Genomic DNA, 20513 nt, shown 5'->3' on the forward strand with positions numbered 1-20513 from the left:
GTATATAGCCATATGCTAGAGTAGTAGCTAGCTTAGCTAGGTGAAATGAAAATGAACCAAAAGGGCTTTCCACAAACAAAATCTTGTAACTAGTAGAGCAAAAAGGAGAGCCGTAGTAGCTTTCATCACAAAGAAAAAAGAGTTGTTGCTTAGCTGGAAAGATATGCTTTAGAATATATATACCACCTAAAAGAGATTCATATATTCCTAGCTAGTTTGTGTGTCAGTATATGCACTGTGTAGCCTAGCAAATGCAACTTGTTCCTACCGCGTCAGTACGTGATTAGTCGGCAAACCGAGGCAAAGAATGGTTTTTGATTCAACAAATCGTTTTTTTTTACTTTAGCTTGTCAAATAAATTGTGTTGACACAGTCGACAGGCCAAATGGCCAATCGTGATGTCTGAGTGGTGGTGCTTCTAGTGTCGTCGGAGTGCGTGTGAAGATTTGTCTTCGGCGGATCTCGCGGAATTCAGTCGACGTTTGTCTTCGGTGGATCTCGCGGGATTCAGTCGACGTTTGTCTTCGATGGATCAATGTGGATCCGTTCTTCGTTCGTCTATGTTCGTGTGTCTACATGATCCTTCCGATCTACACTTTTCTTCATCTGTGGCGGTTGATATTCTGGTGCGTTGGTCCTATGGGCCTTAGCACGACGGCTCTCTGACTACCTACTCAACGAGGTTTGTCCGGCTTCGATGAAGAAAGGGCGATGATGGGGCTCTCTTTCGGCTCGCTTCAGTGCTTATAATAATAGGTAGATGATCTATGGATCTAGATGTATTTTTTACTTTTAATGTCTTATATTAACTTAACAATTCATGATACATTGAAAGTTTTTCCGGCAAAAGAATGGCCAATCATGATATATACCGCCAGAACCAAAAGAAAAATGAATAGTCCACTAGGCAAGTAGCTACAAGTAATTTCGTCAGTTCCAAAATAATCACCTTGGGTTTTTTTTGCGGGAAAATAATCACGTTGGGTTAACTTAACGGATTGCACACACGTCCACGACATCCAAAAATTAAGTGTACTACCTCCATCTTCAAATACATGGCATATAAACTGAGTCATAAAGTCGGTACTTTCTATGTTTGACCAAATATATAGATGAAACCGTTAACAACTGTAATATCAACTAAATACATTTTTTAATATATCTAGTGATAGATATGTGGATATTGATGTGGTATTGTTTATCTTAATATTTTTGTATATATGCTTGATCAAACTTTTGAAAGCACTTACTTTTAGATTCACTTTATATGCCATATATTTAGGGACGAAGGGAGTATTTGTTAGGGCATGTGTAACGGTACAAATAGCATATTCCTTTTTGCCGGGGCAACAAAGAATTGCCCGCTACACGAGTTTGCGATTTTCAATGGATTTTCCCCCTTTTTTCCTTTTCATCTTTGATTTCTTATATCACTCTTTTGTTGATTTAGTTTTTGGTTTTTACTTGTTTATCAGGCTTGAACTTTTTTAACAACACGTGAACATATACTTGTACGAGTATGAAGAATTTTTAAAATCTATAATTTTTGTATACATGAACTTTTTGCAATACATGATAGAAAATTTATTTCGTATGTGCAAAAAACATTTATAGTACATGAACACAAATTTATGGGAGTAAGTTATTTAAGAAACTATGGAGTGTTTTTTAAAGGCATAATTTTTTGTTATGTGAATATTGGTTTTTATGTACATGAACATATTTTAATACGCGATGAACAGTTTATATAATATATGCAATTTTAAATCTCGCATGGGAAGATTTTTCATTTTCTATAATTTTTTAACCTTTTTGCTGATTTATAACATTTTAAAATCTTATCAAGTGAAATACATTTTAGAATAAAAAGAAAAAACACAGATTCTAACGGGCCATGCCATGGGCCTATAAGGGTGTTGTGGGATTTTTGTCCACCTATTTAATGTGAGGGCGTTATCTCCTTTTTGACCAAAATCACTGGTTAGAGGATACTCCTTGCAAAGGTCATTCTCACACCTCTTGCAGTGACAAGGCGTGCACTGCATGTGCGACGCATGTGGCAATTTGAGAGTTTTGTGATTTTCTGTAGATTCAATTTTTCAAAACATTTAATCTCTTGAACCGTGCGTCAAAATCACGAACCACTTTCCCAGCTGTGTTTCTAGCATAGATCTTACAAACTAGATTCTATATCAATAGGTTCTAAGAGAGAAGCCCACTGTCTCAACACGTGGAAATATATGCTCAAACATGACCTTTCTCTTCTCGAGCATAGAATCAAGCGCAAGTTTTTGGAGATCTCGAAGGACTGGGGATGCACATCTTTGATGTTTGTACTAACAGAATTTTTCTAACAATGATTATGATACCCAAAACAGGCATTAGATAAGCCTCCTTCTACTCTTCTATTTACTTTCCTCACTTGTACATGCATATTAATGAAATTTACTTGGGTTAAAAATAAGGTTTGGACTAATGTTTTTAAAAAAATAGAAAGAAAAATAAAATGAAACAAAAAATGTAAACAGGAAACTGAAAAAAATGAAAGCAAAAAAGACCAAAAACATGAAAAAAAAACCCGGAAGCATTTGTGCTTTTTCACTTTTTTGGGGAAGCACAGTGTGCTTTTTCTCTTTCCAAAAAGCATAGTTGTGCTTCAGCATGAAGCTCACATGTACTTTCCCCTTTCTGTGAAGAACAGATGTGCTTCGCGCGGAAGAGCAAATGTGCTTCATAGTGTAGTATACATGTGCTCTTCTCTTTCTAGGAAGCATAACTGTGCTTTTCACTTTTTGTGAAGTACATATATGCTTCAAGCCGAAGCACAACTCTAATTTTCACTTTTGAAAAGTTGCGCTTCCCCTTAAGCATACTTATGCTACACCGTGAAGCACACCTATGTTTTTTTTTGGCACGATGTGCTTCACATGAGAAAAACAATCCATCTTAGAAAACCTAGAACAAACCGAGCAAAATCCAAAAACCCGTAAAAACTCCAAGACGTGTACAGAAAAGAATAAAACGCGTTCACGCAGGGTGCGGCCAGCGCACAACACGTGGTGGCGCTGTGACACACCATGTGGTGATGTGGGGTTCACCATGTGGTGTCCGGCGTGCCCCCTCGTGCCTTCGCCGCGTAAGCCCCCCAACGGGGTACCTGCTCATTAGTTGCCCCCCTTTTGAGTGGTGCTCTGGTGGGTTTTCTAAGAGGGCACTCCCGTGCATAAGTAGGAAGAACTTCGTTTTTGTCACCCCAGATGGGCCTAGCCAAGCCAGACGGCGCACGTCTTTTTTGTTTTCATATTTCTCATTTTGCCTTTTCCTGTCAATTTAATTTTTAATTTCGCAATAACATGAATACTTTTGTTTAATTTGAGAAATTTTTTGCAAACTCGAATATGTGAACAATTTTTTAAATAAGGTGAACATTTTTAAAAAATGAACAAATTTTCAAATCTGGTGGACATTTTACAAAATACACACTGAACAAATGTTTATATACGACAAATTTTTTATTTATATAAAATGAATTTTGTAAATATGCGCTGATCAATTTCAATATCACATTGAACATTTTTTAAAATAGGGTCAACATTTTTTTAAAACACATTGAACAATTATTTAATACATGATGAAAATTTTATTTGAATACAATCAACTTTTTTACAATATATGGTGAACAATTTTCAATTACGCACTAAACATTTTTCAAGTAAGGTGATTTTGTTTCGAAATTACACACTAAACAATTATTTAACACGCATATGATGAACATGTTATTTAGACACAATGATTTTTTTTAATATATGGTAAAAAAATCAATTGCACACTGAATATTTTTGAAAATACGGCGAACATTTTTGCCAAATACACACTGTCAAGTTATTTAATATGCAGTGAACATTTTATCTATATACAATGAACTGTTTTAAATATATGGTGAACTAATTTTCCCAAATCATGAACAAATTTTGACATTCCAAACAGTTTTTGTAAAAATTGAAATCTTCTTGAAATTTGTGAACATTTCCTGAAATTGTAATTTTTTTTTGAAATTCCAAACATTTTCTGAAAATTTACAAAAAATTTAAAAACGCGAACACTTTTTTAAAACATGAACAATTTTTGAAAGTATGATTTTTTGAGGAAAAAAAAGAAGAAGAAAATAGGAAAATGGTTAAAAATGAAACCTAAAAGAAAGAATGCAGTAAAAAACAACAGGATAAAAGAAGAATTAAAACAGCCCGGATGCTTACCAAAGCCGGCAGGAAAGCTTCGGCAACATATCAGTTTTTTTTTTTGAGGTAGCGACAACATATCAGTTGCGGTGGAGATTTTGAGTGAGCGGAAGCGGAAGAAATGGGCTGCTCCAAACAGACCCGTAGTGACAGACTCGTCTCAGATGGGCTCGCATAGGTATAACAATTCGGTCCACACGGCTCGACTAACAACATCTTGCTGAACTGAACTGAACTGAACTGGACTGAAGCAGAGCACATCGTATTCAGTTGCAGTTTCAGAACCTTCAACTAACCTGAATTACTAGCTTCCTAACAAACAATAATCCAGAGACCAACTTCATTTGGTTTCCTTCAGTGACCCTCTGAATATCTACGACACTATGTGCTCACAAACTGTATACAGCTGCTTGGCCTATCAAGTTCCATTTCAGAACAGTAAAAGCCACCATATATATATACTATTCTCTTCCCCATTTGCTCACCAAATGAGTCTGTACAACCAGGGGCTCATCTATGATTACAAGATTAACAAAAATCACATCTTCAGTAATAAAGCAAGAGACTAGGGGCTCATATAGAACAAATCTACAGTACTCTGTTCTCGCAAGGATGGCCTTGCAACTTGCAAGGGTTGGATAAATTTAATGCATGGCCTTCGCATCCTTGCAAAAAATAATAAAATTCAGTATCATTTTCTCGATCACGCTTTCATACTGTATCGTTGTTTCCATGGACGCGCACACTTGATATGTATGAGCGAGCTCCTGGCTACAGGAAGAGGGGGAGGCTGCCGGCCATTCACCTGCATGTGTTTGATCAAAACAGTTATAAATCCCCCTTCATAGGAAGTTTAGTTTCATGCCTAATTGCAAGCTGAATATGTGTTCTGAATTATAACACATATAGTGACAGTTACCAAATCTCCTTTTCAGTTTTGAAAAAAAAACTCCTTTTCAGTTGAAAAGCTTGTCATGACATCTATAACATTTTGTAGCTTAACAACAGATCCAGATCACAATTCAATTTAATTTAACAAAAAAGAAGTACCACTATTCACGGCAACTGTAGCAGTGCCCCTATGAAATACTCAAGGGTATGTAAGTAAGGCTAGTAGAGAAGTACTAGTAGCAGCAGAAGACATACATTTCCTTCTATCACACATAACCTTGGATGATGTTGTCTTGCCTCCTTCCTTCCTCTCCTTATGGTACGTCCTATTTTTCATTTGAGTAATCCTGCAATTTAAGCGAAACAAAGCAATGTGCAGTATGTTCGATTAGGTTCTACTCCAAAAGGAGATTAAAACATACTCCCTCCGTTCCTAAATACTTGTCTTTCTAGGCATTTCAACAAGTGACTACATACAGAGCAAAATGAGTGAATCTACACTCTAAAATATGTCTACATACATCCGTATGTAGTAGTCATTTGAAATGTCTAGAAAGACAAATATTTAGGAACGGAGGGAGTATATACTAACTACTATGTTCGGAAAGAGCAACAGGATTATCACCTGCACAACATTTGTATCGATCTTGTAGGGCTCTCTTGTGTACAGTAGGTGCCATTTTTTTTCATTGCCCCCATCCTTTGCATAAGCCTCAACATGCTGGATATGGCTGAACTTGTACCACTCCGAGCCAGATTTTCCCAAAGCCATGGAGGTGAGTACCTTTCGGCTGCAGTTCAACAAAAAATGACTTGGCTTCACAGCCTGCAGGTATAACGGGAGTTGTTTCTCACTGTGCCATAGATTCAGCACAAGTCTTCTGAGTGCAGGCACCTGCTCAAGTAACTCGACCTTTGGGCAGAAGCTGATCTCAAGATTCTGCAATTTGGGAAGATTAGAGATCCTAGTCATCTCCGGCATGCGAGACAGCCTGAGCTCAGTGACGGAACCAAAGTTTTCAACAGAGTCAAGGCCCTTGATGTTGCTCATATATACTTTTTTCAAAGCCCTTGCATGGGATGCAAGGCCGGGAGGGATACGCCTCAAATTGCATCTTACGATACTAAGCTCCTCCAAGAGGGGCATAGCTTGCACCTGCTCCTCCCACTCCCAGTCCTCCCATTGCACCAATGCATTTAGCTTCATCTGATGCAGTCTTGGAAAAGAAGTTGTCGCCTGGGATGAAGGATGATGACGGTGGTCCGGGGACTGCACAAATTCAGGCCCAACACGCTTGATAGCTGGCGCTCGGTCGACTGCTAGGAGCTCGAGACGTGGGAGCAGACACAAGCCATCAGGGAGTTGGGTGCAACAAACAAGTTCATGCATTGTTAGAAACCTCAAGCTCTTGAGAGGCGATGTTGCCATCGACATCATCCATCTTGGGAGCTGGCGACCAAAATATCCTTGGATGTTAATATTTTCGATGCAAGACGGAGGATAGAGTTCATCAAACACCTCCTCAATTATTCCTTGTTCCTTCTCAGAGGGTACTCTTCTATTGTTGTCAAGTGTATTGGTGCAGTGTAATTTCATTAACGTAAGATGTACCTTTGCAACAAGCATGGCCTTCAAGGCGGACGAGGTAACGGCTACATTCTCCAAACCCTTCAATCCGAGATGAATGAGGTGAGAAAGAGGTCCCAACTCATCCAAACTACACCAATCACCATCCACGCGGGCTGGGAACCCATATAGTTCCCTTAGATTTGTCAAGGCACAGAAACCCCTAGGCATACTATTTACACATGTGTCGTCAAGGTCAAGAAATCGCAGTTCCTCTAACTTGACAATGCTGTCAGGAAGTTTCACCAGACTCCTACAACCTTCAAGACCAAGGTGCTGTAGGAATTTTACCTTGTGAATGTCCTCTGGCAGGCTGTTTATATCATTGCAGTTTTGTAGTGTTAGATACCTCAGGTGTTTGAGCTGATATAGAGATTCGGTCAATGCAGCAAAATTTGCAGACTCTATATGTAGAGTTCGAAGACTTGAAAAGCTCATCAGCGAATCACCAGACTGAATCTTGAAATTCCCAATTATTATTATCGATCTTAGCGATTTTTGCTCTTGTAAACATCTCCACTCAAATCCATCAGATTGCCCGCCTTTGGTTTCTACAGATAACCTAAGAAACTTTGGCAGGCTAAGTTTGCTATTAAGAATTTCTCCACTATGACCTATTAGTGCTTCATCTCTAGTCAAAAACTGAGCAAATGATCGAACAACATCATGCATGTGGCAAATAGTTTGACTGGAATACATCGGATCCGGCTCTATAAGGTTCCTCAATATTAGCTCCTTATGGTACTCATTTCCTAATTCTTCCAATCTATCAGAGTCCCCATGAACAAATCCTTCACCGATCCACATTCCCACAAACTGTGTGTGGGTAAAACTTATCCTTTTAGGCTTAAGGGAGAAATGCAGAAAGCATTGTTTTAAACATGGAGACAAGTCCTCGTAGCTAAGATATATTGCATTGTTTAGCTCTTCTGGCATACGACTTACTGACCATGTAGAATCATGCAAAACCTTTTCCCAATCACGCCGTTCTTTGTCCTTCTGGCATAGGAGTCCTCCCATCACTTTTATGGCAAGCGGTAACCCGTCACATTTTTCTACGATTTGCAATCCTATATCCTTAAGCATATCAACTGCAGGTTCAGCATTCTCTGTTGTGAGTACCTGCAAGCAGTTTAAGCATGTAGAGTTAAATAAGAAACACACACACAAACACACTGGAGTGGCTACTGAAAAGCTAAGTTACCAAACAAAAACATAGAACTATCTGTTGATTAATAATTGAGTGGATGCTCCACTCACGGGGATGTCTCAGATGTGCCCTTTTCTCTGCTTGTCTTACAGTTACGAAACATCAAAATGATAATCTAACAGAACTAGTTACTCTCAACAAAAAAGTAATCCATGAACATGCCACTTGAACAGCAAGTAATGTGTGTAATTAATTCTAGAATAATTAATTAGGGGAAGTCTAGTTAGCTAGTTGTGGAGCTAACAAGAACAATAAGGTTTACATCATTACTTGCATGGAGAGTGCAACAAATTTTCCGTGGTAAACAAACTAATCGAATCCTAGCAGCATCATTCATCAAACAACAATGAACATATAATACACATAGACACAATAAACGGCGGGTGCACAATATGGCTATGTCAGGAGAATATGGCTATGACCTGTGCTAATAAATGAATATACTATTGATTATTTACTTGAGATAGAGCAGAGGTTTCTAGTAGCCATACACTCACCTGCTTCTTGAGCAATGACCAAGCATCTTCAGGCTCTAATTTGTCAACATGGTGGTAAGGATGCACAGCTTTCATGCCTCGAGCAATGGCTTCATGTCTTGATGTGATGAGGACTCCGCTACCAGGGGCGCTGTGGCTAAAGGGAGCCTTCAGCAAGTTGGTCCATTCATTGGTGCTCCACATGTCATCCAACACAAGAAATATCTTCTTGTCTCTGATAGCGCTCGCAAGAGCTGGCACAAGCAAAGCTTTGTCTTGAGACCCACAACCTGGCCCTGGCAAGCTTCCATTGGCGGAAGTGATGGCCGTCTGCAACAGCTCAACCTCGCTGAACTCTTGTGTGACACTCAACCATATCTTTGTGGTGAACTTGTCTTGAATGGCCTCATCATTAAAGACCTTCTTGCTGAGGGTAGTCTTACCAATTCCACCGACACCAACTATGGCAAACACCATGATGCTATCACTCTTGTCTCCTGACTCCATCATGAGCATATGGACAAGTGCCCTTGTATCATCTTCAATCTTCTCCCCGACCACACTTGATCGCTCCAGCAGCGGATTTGTCTTGCGGTTGACAGGAGGAGGGTTGGTTGTCTTTCGGTTTTGGTAGGCTTCCAGCTTGATAAAATTGAAACTACCGCCCCTCTTGGAGATTTCATCTAGCTTTTGGTTGAGCACCTTGATGCGGCTCCCGATCTCGTGGGCATGGAGGGGATGTCGCATGCAGAAGAGGAGTGGGTTAAGGCACCCCATGTCCCTGGATGGACCTTGCTCCATGACTCTGAGCTGGCACAGGTCGAGGATGTCAGTGGCGCGATACATGGCGTGCTTCAGTTCCTCCACCCACTCCCGCACACTCTCGTCTGTGATGTTCCTCTTATCGGCATCTGCAAGGACATTTTTTAGGTCCCTGAGCTTGACGCTTAGGTCATCAATCCCGCTAGAGACCCCAATCAACATGGCCACTTCTTCAATTGCCATCTCAGTGAGCATGTTGCTGACATAAGATGCCAAAGCATCCAAAACTCCTGCCATCAGCAGGAAGGATTTTGTTTTTGCTGCCAGAACGAAACAGATAAAGAAAATTACTCTTTCATTATCATAATGATCACCATACAATCCCATGAATGCTTGAAACTGAACGACATGTCATTATCTCATTTAATAATTAGAGAAAAAGGATAATAAATTCGTTCACCAATAATGTATCTGAAATGTAGTCTGATTGCAGTTATTTTCTGAATCCCTGGCAATTCAAACATGCACGCCATATACAAAGCAAAGGGTTCCCCATTTCCGAGAAAAGAACACAAAGATATTTTTTAACGACAAAGATCTACAATTACACTGCAAGCACACCATTACTAGAAGAGAAAAATAAAGAGTAGAAAGCCCATAAATTTTCTGCATGGTAATATGGTATATACTACTCCCTCTGTCCTATAATATAAGATGCTACTAATGTACTCATATATTGGTTGTAATAACATCTTATATTATGAGATGGAAATGGAGGGAGTAGGAGCTAGTGATCTCGGCACACGGAACAAACTACAAAAAGTTAGCGAACTTAACTTCAATCAACAGAACAAGAACAGATCAGAGATGGATGGGTAAAGTTTCCTCCGGTCTGCTCTTAGTGTAACTTGTGTGGAAGCGCCAGAGGGTGGAGCTTAGACAGATGGAGAGAATTTGGAAGTTGCGTGTTGCTCAACACGAGCCTTCAAGCCAGCAAATCTAATTTACAAATTTAAAACATGACTCATTTATATGCAAGTCTTACAGGTCATGCTGCTAACTAATATGATTCGACGCAAGAAGGTGTTGAAATATCTAAAAATGTATCGGTGTTAAAAAGATTCAAAAAAGATGTCCGATTTGAATGGCCTTAGGTTGAAATTATTTTTCAGGAACACAAAATATCTCCAAATACAGCGTAGCCGCACGTACAATAAGCTTGCACATACTTACACACACTGCTTACCGACGCCTCGATGCCGCACGTGTTGAAAATGGCAACATTTTAACCCGATAAAAGGGAACGTTATAATCCTGGGATCCACTAAGAAACTACTTAATTCACAAAAGAGTAATAACAATGCCGAAAAAGGCTTTCGCCCCACTTTATATATAAAGCATAGACCAACAGTGCCCGATACAACCGCACTCACCCAGCACACACATACACACACCCAAGGCTGGATACATAGGCGCTGAGCGCAGCAACACACGCCCTAGCACTACAAGAGCCGCCGGGGGCTTCAGCCGTGAACACCGCGAAGAAGTGAAGCCGTATATGACGAATCGTGGGCTTCAAGGTGGCGCCTTCAAAAAGGATATGACACCGGAGTGCCGCCATCGCCCATTCCAAGGATCAGAGTTTCCCCTGGAGCAACACGACGGGCAATGATAACCGCAACGACGCCTTCAAGAAGGGAGCGATCTTCACCGTCGCCAATCCGTCCGAAGATAGAGTAGGTTTTCACCCCGGCCAATACTCACCGCCACCGAACGCCACACCCCGGCTACCACGCCACCCACACGGCCGTGGCAGCCGGGCAACACCGAGGCACGAGCTCTGCCCATGAGCACCGCTCCGCCAACACCAGGGCCGCCACCCCGGAGACCAAGACCTTGACACCAAGTCCCCCGAGCCCCATCGCTAACCCAACCGCAGAAACGAGCGGAAAGGATCCGCCTTTCGCACCCCTGGCCGGTCCCATCGCCGAGACCAAATAGGCCGGCCACCAAGCCTCCATCGAGCCGTCCTGCTACACCGGGCGCGAGACGAGCGCAGTCCTGCCGCCGGGCGCGGGACGGGCCGGTCCTGTTGCCGGCCGCGAGACGAGCGCAGTCCTGCTGCCGGGCGCGAGACGAGCGTAGTCATGCTGCCGGGCGCGAGATGGGCCGGTCCTGCTACCGGGCGCGAGACCAGCTTCGTCCTACGACACCGGGTGCAAGACGGTCGATGACCGCAACCGGAAGAAGGCCAGCTCTCCGGCGAGAGAAACGGACGGACGCCAAGGAGAGGAGTCAACGGCCGATACAGGCAGCCTACAGACGAGCCGATGCCAGAACAATCTGGCCGCCGCCGCAGTCAACCTGCCACCACCACATTACCTGCGCCACCACGCCCTGGTCAGCACCACTCGACGCCCCGCCACCCCGTACCAGAGCAGCGCGAACACCGGCCGCTACACCACCACCTCCATGGGGTCGCCGGCCACCCCCGCCATCGAAGATCCGCACATCCACCGGATCTGGGCCCGGATGCCCAGATCCGCCGCCAGCACGATCGTGCCCACCAGATCCCACGGGCCGCTGGTGGGTAGGGGAGGAGGAGTCGCCGGGGGGGCCACAAGGGCGCCGGGCGGAGCGCCGGAGCAAGAGCCAGCCGGGACCCGACGCCGCGGGCAGGAGGAAGGCGGCCCGCGACGCCATCCATCCGCGCGCAGGAAGAAAACAGCCCCCCCGCCGCCTCGGCCACGCGGCCTTTGGCCGACGGCGCCCTCGACGGCGGCGAGGGAGGGGGAGAGGGGGTGGAGGGCCTGAGGGGGGCACGATGGTTGCCTCCCGACGGCGCTCGCGGGAGCGCCTCGGGAGGGAGAGCTGCCTCCATGGGGACCCTTGGTGAGGTCTTTGGGTAATAACAATTACAGTTAGCCGTCTATATAAAGCTTTTGTATAGACACCAAGTCAGCAGATGCTTGTGTGTGTTGAAAGGTTCAGCAAGCAGATACAAACACAACAAGATCTCTGAAGGTGATAATTAATTTCCAAGAAGAAAACGCAACACCGATACTGAGGTCAAACCTATATATACCTGTGACATTCATGAACGAACTTGTACACAGATAAATCAGAACATATACTATATTTTTCAAAAAATTGAGGGATCTGAACGTATATTGTTGACAGACAGTGGTATAAAAAGTTCCTTTTTTAATCAATTTTGATTTTTGAATACACATAGAGTAAGGTATAAGAACAAAGTCAAAAGGTGCAGATCTAGAACTTGGCTTGCATCGCAAAGGATTCAGAATCCTGAAGGCGCCTCGCTGTGGCCGCGGGGCGGCACGCTGCGCGGCTGCTGCATCGCGCCGCGGATATGCAACGTGAACCCTTGGACCAGTCCGGTGTTTCCGCCGCACCTACGCGGGCTGTGCCCGCCCAACGACGACCCGCCGCGGCGGGTAGCGCTGAAGCGAAACGGCGCGGGGTCGGACCGGAGGCTGTCCGACGAGGACGCGGGCAGAAGCACATCCGCGGCGGGCTGGTGGTGCGGGGGGCTCTGGGCCAAGCGAAGCGAGGGCCGGGCGGGGGAAGGTGGTGGCGAGTAAAATTTTAGATTTGCGGAGGATATGTTGAGGAACACAGGGAACGTATTTCAGGTTACTTAACAAGAAAAGAGTGAGTGGATGGAGATAGAGCGAGCTGAAATTACCTTGAATCTGTTGGAGAGATGAAGAGTGGGTAGATGGGTGGGTTGATCTTGTTGCCGGCTTGTTCTATGGCAGCTTGTGGAAATGGGAAAGGACGTTGATGTAGACGAATGTGAAATATATGCACGTTACCTTGCAAAAAGAAAGGAAAAAAAAACGATATGCAAGTTGACCTAGTTAAACAGCCCGGGTAGGTGAGTGGGAAACTAAGTAATTCATGTCTTCCACTTGCACGGTCTTACCGTGTGATCATCGAGCGATTAGTTTTCTTTGAGGGGGATTATGTACCTTCTTCTAAGTAGAGGTAAGGATATAAATCATCATTTCCCGCAGCAGAAAAGATATAAGTCGTCATATAACACAGCTTTCATTCAGAAGTTGCTCACCACACATATATGCCGTGTGGTCATCGAACGATTAATTGATGCCATCATGTTACATTTCAACTAGACTAATTGTCTTACTTTTTCTTAGTCGAGACTCGGTCACGATAAAAAAAGTTTGAAAACGGATGGACGACTGACTCTGATCTGGTTGGACCGAAGGCAGCATATATAATCATGGATCAACACGACCGATTAATCTGTAGGGCCATACGGAGTACGTTTATAAATCTGCCAAAGTGATTAATCTATCTGCTTGGGGATCTTTTTCTCACCAGATGACCCATTCCTTGAGATGCACGCAACATTGAGTTTATGTTCTACGATTGACTTTTGCAAGCTTACCGTATGACGAGCAGCTTAACGTAGCTCGCAAGCTGAACTTCAAAGTTGTATGATGCACGAGTAATCGCCAATAAACTCTTTGTTGACAACTCTTTAATTTTTATGAAAACCAACACACAAAATGTTGAATGTTTGAAACCAATATTTGATCAATATACGGCAACTAGTTAGCATGGACAAATCAAGTATCTTCTTCAGCTCTAGCACCCGTGTCAATATGACGCCCCGGGTGTATTTCTACCCTTGGTAATGTAATAATGGCAGAAGCTATGCATGACAAATATGTGTTCATCCCGGCGACATTGGATTCGACAAATATTTGATGCACCATTTAATCCAGAGGTTAAATGGTTGAAAAGAAAGATATATCTATCTTCAGCACGCAATGAAGTTCTCATAAAAGTCGGTAGCACAAGCAATACCAGCCTATGCTATCTCGGTTTTAAGAACTCGTATAAAAATTTGCAAAGGTATATAAGATGTGATGTCACGTTTTTGTGGGGTGATGATGCACACCACAAAAGGATGGATTGATTCACTTGGTAGAAAATGTGTATTCTAAAGAAGAAATGAGGGCTTTTTGCGCGTGGTAATACGCGTCTTATTTATAAAATAAAGATTCAGTTACAAGACACGTAAGCACCGACTTTACAAGACTGAAAGGATAGTATAATCCTATAAAAAAACCAGTGCATGTTCCTCTCCTTCGACACCACCGAAGCGGCCACCAAAGGAAAAAAAATAGATCACCTCTTCACCCAAGCTCGACGCAGCTCCATCGCTGATCAGCAGCTTTAAGGACCTCGAAAGTAGTTTGACAGAAGCAAGACCATTGCCGTTGAAAGAATCAAACCGGGGCAACATGTCCCCGGACACGCCATCGAACTCTAGATCTGACACCCCCGCACGACAACGACGTCGAAGAAGGAAACCAGAACTGTCAGCCACCAACCACAAACCCAGCACGTGATGCACCATCTTCCAGCTGTCACTTGCGCAGACAATTGTCTGCGCGTACTCCTGGACTATAAAACCTCCCTGCTCCACCATGGCGTCAGAGACAACGCCACATCAACGGGGACAGAGCAGAAGAAGAGACACACCTGATGGAGTCGCCGCCGCCGCCTCGTCGACACCATCCATGAACCCTAACACCGTCGATCTGAAGGATCGGCAATCACACGATGCCATCAACTCCGAGACGCCGTCATGAAAGGCACCACTGATGTGAGAGCGGAGCTGAGGCAGATTTATTCATACGGGCACCGCTCCCACCACCCCAACGGCGCACCAAGGTCTACAAATTCAAAACCTAACTACAGAGCGGAGGAACGGGGTCCCCCCGCCCTCCTGCCGCCGGAGCAGCCAAAGGGAGAGGGGGCCAACGCCCAGGCCGGCTGAGATCGGAGGAAGAAAATCGCCTCCCTAGTCGCCTGACATGGCGGCGGCTAGGTTAGGGAAGAGACATGCCACGTAAAAAATGACCTGCCTCGAAGAAATGAGGTATTCCAATCAATTTGCACTTCATGCGCAGTACAACCTGTACGGCTGTACCCCTATGCATCCTGTACACGAGAAAAAAAAACTAAAAAGAAAAAAAGGAAGCTAAAAAAATAACTGAGAAAAGAAAAACAACTGTAACTTCTCCGAGCGTCGCGAATTCCTATTCAGCGCTTGTGGCATCACGTACTTTGTGTTTCGAACAATGGCGCCCAGCCGATCGTTGGAATTAAATGGGCCGGCCCATCTAGTGCGCCGTTTTCTTCCGATTTTGTGACACTTCCAGAAGCTTCTGGTTGTTTCTTTCTTGGTTTTGTGTTCTTTGGTGTTTTCATTCGATCTATTTTTCAGTTTCTTCTTTTTCTTTTCTTTCTATTTTTACTTCATTTATTTTTTCTCTTTCCTATTTCCTTTTTCTTTATTTTTCTTTTCTTTTTTTGAACTTTTAAAATTTGAAAAGTTTTTCCAATTCGTGAACTTCCTCAAATTCGTGTATATTTCTCAGTTTTTGTTAAGTTTTCTAAATCCATGATATTTTTTAAAACAAGTTTGAACCCTTTTGATTTTTTTAAAATTCATGAATTTTCATCAAATTCGTGTACTTTTTCAGTTTTTTGAAAAATGCCAATTTTTTTATTTTCCAAATTTTGTGACCTTTTTTCAAATATTTGAACCTTTTCCCAAATTCGTGAACAATTTTCTATTCCACGAACATTTTTATATTCATTATTATTTTGTCAAAAATCATCAGTCAAAATCATGAACTTTTTTCAAATTCACAAACATTATCCACATTCGTTAGGCGAAGTGTTTCTCTACATAAACAACATTTATTTTCCATCTTCTACTTGTTCAAAACAATCATTCATATATTGATAAACACATGAACTTATAACATACTTTCTCCGTCCGAAATTACTTGTCGCTCAAACAGATGTATCTCGTACATCCGCTTGAGCGATAAATAATTTGGGATAGAGGGAGTACTTACAACGCGGACCCTCAAACCACCCGCAATCGTTCAAATCATGAGGTTCAGACATGTTTTGCCATCCAACGCGGGCCTGCATTGGTCCGTAGGTTGGTCCGCACGTGCTTTTTCCCGCAAACTGGGGCTTTGCACATATCTGGATCGCTGTCACGTCCAATCCTAAATATTCTGGCCCACCAAAAACCCCTCCCGTGCCCGCACACTTCCCCGCCCGAAGTCGGTCAACGTCACTCCAGAGCACAAATGCTGCATTCATGCAGGCACAGAGCAACCCGACCTCTCACCGCACTTCGGCATCAAAACGGCCCATCGGCTGGGAGTCGCCTCCCAATGCAAGTGACTGCCCCGCGTTCGAACTACAGCCCGTTCGTTTGCCTGCCTACATTAAACATGTGTGCGGTTACCAAGGAACAGCTAGCCGGCGCCACCCGTCCGTCCCTCTACAGCCCGCCATTAATCACGTCGTCTGTTGCCCTGCCACGCCCCGCTATATAAACCACAGGCTCGGCCATGGCCGCATCCATCATTCTCCGCCTTCTTCCTCCTCGTTGCACCACGTATGCCATGGCGTTCTCGAGTTCCAAAGCCGTCTGGGACAACATACAGTGGTCGGCGTTGCGTACATCCCAATGGAAGACGTGGCCGAGGACGAGCCGGCACCACCCACCTCGCAAGTGCATGCCGGCATCACCATGGGCGAGGCCCGTGCCCACTACACATACATGCTGCGGGAAGAGCGGGAGGCCAAGTTCCGGCAGGCCCAGTCCCGACGAGGCCTACTACCTTGGGTTCCTTGACGAGAAGCAGCGCGCAAAGGCACAACTCGCTGACGACAAGACCATAGTGTCCGATGTGGGTGTGGCCGAGCAGGAGGTGTTGGTCGACTCCTACCGCACCGCCTGTGAAATCCACTGCGACCGATGACGGTACATCCGGTATCAGGCGAATTTATAGGCCGCCTACAAGGAGATGGACGAGGCGGCGAATGCGGTGCTCGGCAAGAGCAACGACAAGGAGGACATAGACAGCTCCGCCATTGTCGTGCCACCAACGTCACAACCACCAAGTCAGCACCTCCGTGAGTGCCGCCGGCAACAAGGAAGAGTAGAGCCTGGGAGGTCGCTGGGGCTCGGGTGCAGGAAGGCCACCGCTCCTTCCCTCCTGTTGAAGCCAAGCTTGATGGTCTCAACATCGTCAGCCCATTAGCCGCTTGGTGGCGAAGTGAAGGCGGACAACTTCATTTCCCGCGGCTCATGGCTGCGGAGATGGAGGTTGTGGAGGCAGAGCTGGAGACTGCGAAGGCGGAGTTGTCGCTTCATTTCAAGGTGCTCACACCCAGACGCTGGTGATCATTTAGATTAGGTTTATAGCCAGGTTTAGTTAAAATATGTTTGAATTGTAATGAATGTGCTCCAGTTTGTATGAAAATCAGCCGGTTTGTATCGTTCAGTTTGTTGAAATCCTGTTTGAAATGCACGCGGATAGGGTTGGATGGCTGGTTATCGCTCCGTGTCCACGCACAAATGCGTGAGCAAATTTATGGACGAGGGTTGGAGATGGCTTAGCAAGTTGTGATATTAACACGTCACCCTCAGTTCCCCTCTCGGAGAGACAAGTGGTTGGTAGCTATGAGGAGGACGCTGGCGACGAAGAGCTGGGAGGAGTCGAAGCTGCTATGGCGTCTGGCCTTCCCGGCGGTCCTGACCGAGGTGTTCCAGTTCTCCATCGGCTTCGTCACCGCCAGCTTCGTCGGGCACATCGGCGTCGTCGAGCTCGCCGCGGTCACCGTCGTCGAGAGCATCCTGGAGGGCTTCGCCTACGGAGTCCTGGTAGGTAGAGTACTACACCGCAGGTCGAGAGATGATTCAATCAACCTCCGTGCGCGCTAGAGATCTCACTAACCATGAATCGTGCGTGCGCGCGGTGCGGCGGCGCAGTTCGGCATGGGGTGCGCGCTGGACACGCTGTGCGGGCAGGCGGTGGGCGCCGGGCAGCTGGACCTGCTGGGCGTGTACGTGCAGCAGTCGTGGATCGTCTGCGGGGCCGCCGCGGTGGCGCTCGCGCCGGCGTACGCCTTCGCGACGCCGATCCTCGGGTCCCTCCTCCGGCAGCCGGCCGCCGTCGCGGCCGCCGCGGGGCCGTACGCGCGGTGGGCGATCCCGCGGCTGCTGGCGCACGCCGCCAACTTCCCGCTGCAGAAGTTCTTCCAGACGCAGAGCAGGGTGTGGGCCCTGACGGCCATCACCGGCGCCGCGCTCGCCGCCCACGTCGCGCTCACCTACGTCGCCGTCAACCGGCTCAGGTACGGCCTCCGCGGGGCGGCCGTCGCGGGCAACGTCTCCTACTGGCTCATCGACGCCGCGCAGTTCGCCTACCTGGTCAGCGGCCGGTTCCCCGACGCGTGGAAGGGGTTCTCCGTTGTCGCCTTCAGGAACCTCGCCGCCTTCGTCAAGATCTCCCTCGTGTCCGCCGCCATGATCTGGTTCGTAGTATAATTTTTCTTCCAGTTGAGCAGGATCCATACTTTTGCAACAAGAGTTCTCATACATTTTGTAAATTGATTTTGCGAAAAGCTTGGAGTTCTGGTACTACGCCGCATTGCTCATTCTGGTGGGTCTCCTCAAGAATGGTCAGCTCCAGCTTGATATCATGTCAGTTTGGTGAGTGTTTCTTTCTGTTTACTTTTTGTACGTCTCTCTATTTCCTCTAAGAAACACCATATACTAACATGGATAATTAATTTGAGTGTTTCTTCTTGTCTTCTTTTAATGGTACTTCGCTAAATTTTCTCTAAGAAACACCATGTTAACATGGAGAATTAATTTGACAGCATCAACTACGAGTTCTGGACCATGATGGTGGCGCTGGGCTTGAGCGAAGCAGTCAGCGTCAGGGTGTCCAACGAGCTGGGAGCGAGCAGACCAAAGGAGGCCAAGTTCGCGGTGGCCATGGCGGCCATGACATCCGCGCTCATCGGGGTCACCTTCATGGCCGTCTTCTTCGTCTGGAGGAGAGGCTTGCCGAGGCTCTTCAGCGACGACGAGGAGGTGGTCGACGGAGCGGCGAGGTTGGGGTACCTGCTCGCCGTCACCGTCTTCTTCAGCAGCATCGGGCCAGTGCTCTCAGGTGATTAATTAACACAACACTCCGAAGGATTATGCATGGCTTTGAAATGGCTATCAACTTCACCTCGACGCCATTGCTCTTCTGTGAATTTGCAGGCGTGGCTGTAGGAGCAGGGTGGCAGTTGCAGGTGGCATTCGTGAACATCGGTTGCTACTACTTGGTGGGCATTCCGGTTGGTGTCCTGCTTGGATTCAAGCTCAAACTTGGTGCATTGGTAAGCTTGTTCAACTTAGCTTGTTGATCCGCAAGTTCATCGATGAACCGAAGAAGAGTTTTTTTTAAACGAGGCAAAAGACTTGCCATTTTCATTGATTAAGAAGAAGAGAATTGCCCGGTTAATTGATGGAAAACCGGGCTAAAACCGAGAAGAAGAAATTATGTGTTGATCATCTGATGATGGATGCAGGGGGTATGGACGGGCATGCTAACAGGCACGTTGCTACAGATGGTTATACTTCTTCTCATCATTAAGAGAACAGAGTGGGAGAAACAGGTACTCCATTCCCTCTGTAAACTAATACCCCTCCGTCTCAAAATAAGTGTCTCAGCTTTATACCAGCTTTAATACAAAGTTGTACTAAAGTTGAGACACTTATTTTTGGACGGAGGGAGTATAACATCATTTATAGACCACTAAAGATAAACTTCGGAAAACATATCCTGAATGAATTTTGCTGTCCTTAAGTTATCAAACCTTACTGAAACAAGAAGAATCGTGTGTGTACTACTATTACAGGCCTTGTTGGCAGCGGCGAGGATCAAGGAGGTTGGAGGGAAGAATGAATACCACCCATTGACCACAACGGCATGTAGAGAAGACGATCAAATGGATACTGCAAATGATGGGGTTGATATGCAAACACGCGAGAGAAGTATAGAGTTAGCTAGAGTGTAATGAACATGCATTAGTATAGAGTTCGTCTGTTTTCCCGTGCTTGCACTGATCATTTGATCCAAGTTTTTTTTTTTTTCGAAACGATTTGATCCAAGTTGTCAAATACGGAGAAGCAAGGATAGAGTAGGTGGCCCATTTCATCACTGTCACGCTACTACGACATCTCTTTTCTTGTCCGAAGGCAGGCAGGTGGGCCGTAGTTTCAAGGAGCGACGAACGTACAGAGGAAGACATCAAGTTCAGCTGGTAAATTTTGGTGGGAGCTGGTGGGAGCTGCGGCGTTGAATTTATGGAGTTTGTTGCGTTGTACGGGCCTTTATGGGCACACTGTCGTGACTCGTGACAAAGGCCAGCTGCAGAACATG

The 20513-nt window shown here is 45.3% G+C and overlaps 2 protein-coding genes across 2 annotated transcripts; one reads left to right on the forward strand and one right to left on the reverse strand.

Moving 5' to 3' along the window:
• Nucleotides 1-5455: 5455 nt before the first annotated feature.
• On the reverse strand, nt 5456-9501 carry LOC123067198 (putative disease resistance protein RGA4). Its single transcript, XM_044490102.1, has 5 exons — nt 8586-9501; nt 8464-8540; nt 7702-7878; nt 5755-7572; nt 5456-5476 (listed from the first exon to the last, which is right to left on the reverse strand). The coding sequence occupies exons 1-5, from the start codon at nt 9499-9501 to the stop codon at nt 5456-5458; spliced, it is 3009 nt and encodes a 1002-aa protein (XP_044346037.1).
• Nucleotides 9502-17678: 8177 nt separating this feature from the next.
• LOC123068342 (protein DETOXIFICATION 32) lies at nt 17679-20283 on the forward strand. The gene is made up of 7 exons (XM_044490917.1): nt 17679-17956; nt 18065-18609; nt 18701-18787; nt 18958-19253; nt 19349-19467; nt 19660-19746; nt 19990-20283. Exons 1-7 carry the CDS (start codon nt 17756-17758, stop codon nt 20146-20148), a joined length of 1494 nt encoding a protein of 497 aa, XP_044346852.1. The 5' UTR covers nt 17679-17755; the 3' UTR covers nt 20149-20283.
• Nucleotides 20284-20513: the final 230 nt, after the last annotated feature.

Source organism: Triticum aestivum, chromosome 3B (genome assembly GCF_018294505.1).
Source record: "Triticum aestivum cultivar Chinese Spring chromosome 3B, IWGSC CS RefSeq v2.1, whole genome shotgun sequence".
NCBI lineage: Eukaryota > Viridiplantae > Streptophyta > Magnoliopsida > Poales > Poaceae > Triticum > Triticum aestivum.

Coding starts and splice junctions, on each gene's coding strand:
- LOC123067198 (XM_044490102.1), bottom strand. CDS start 9,501: ATGGCAGGAGTTTTGGATGCTTTGGCATCTTATGTCAGCAACATGCTC. Junction 8,541..8,585: donor CTTTAGCCACAGCGCCCCTG/GTAGCGGAGTCC, acceptor CCATTGCTCGAG/GCATGAAAGCTGTGCATCCT. Junction 7,573..7,701: donor TGCATGATTCTACATGGTCA/GTAAGTCGTATG, acceptor ACCCACACACAG/TTTGTGGGAATGTGGATCGG.
- LOC123068342 (XM_044490917.1), top strand. CDS start 17,756: ATGAGGAGGACGCTGGCGACGAAGAGCTGGGAGGAGTCGAAGCTGCTA. Junction 18,610..18,700: donor GTGTCCGCCGCCATGATCTG/GTTCGTAGTATA, acceptor TTTTGCGAAAAG/CTTGGAGTTCTGGTACTACG. Junction 19,254..19,348: donor CATCGGGCCAGTGCTCTCAG/GTGATTAATTAA, acceptor GTGAATTTGCAG/GCGTGGCTGTAGGAGCAGGG.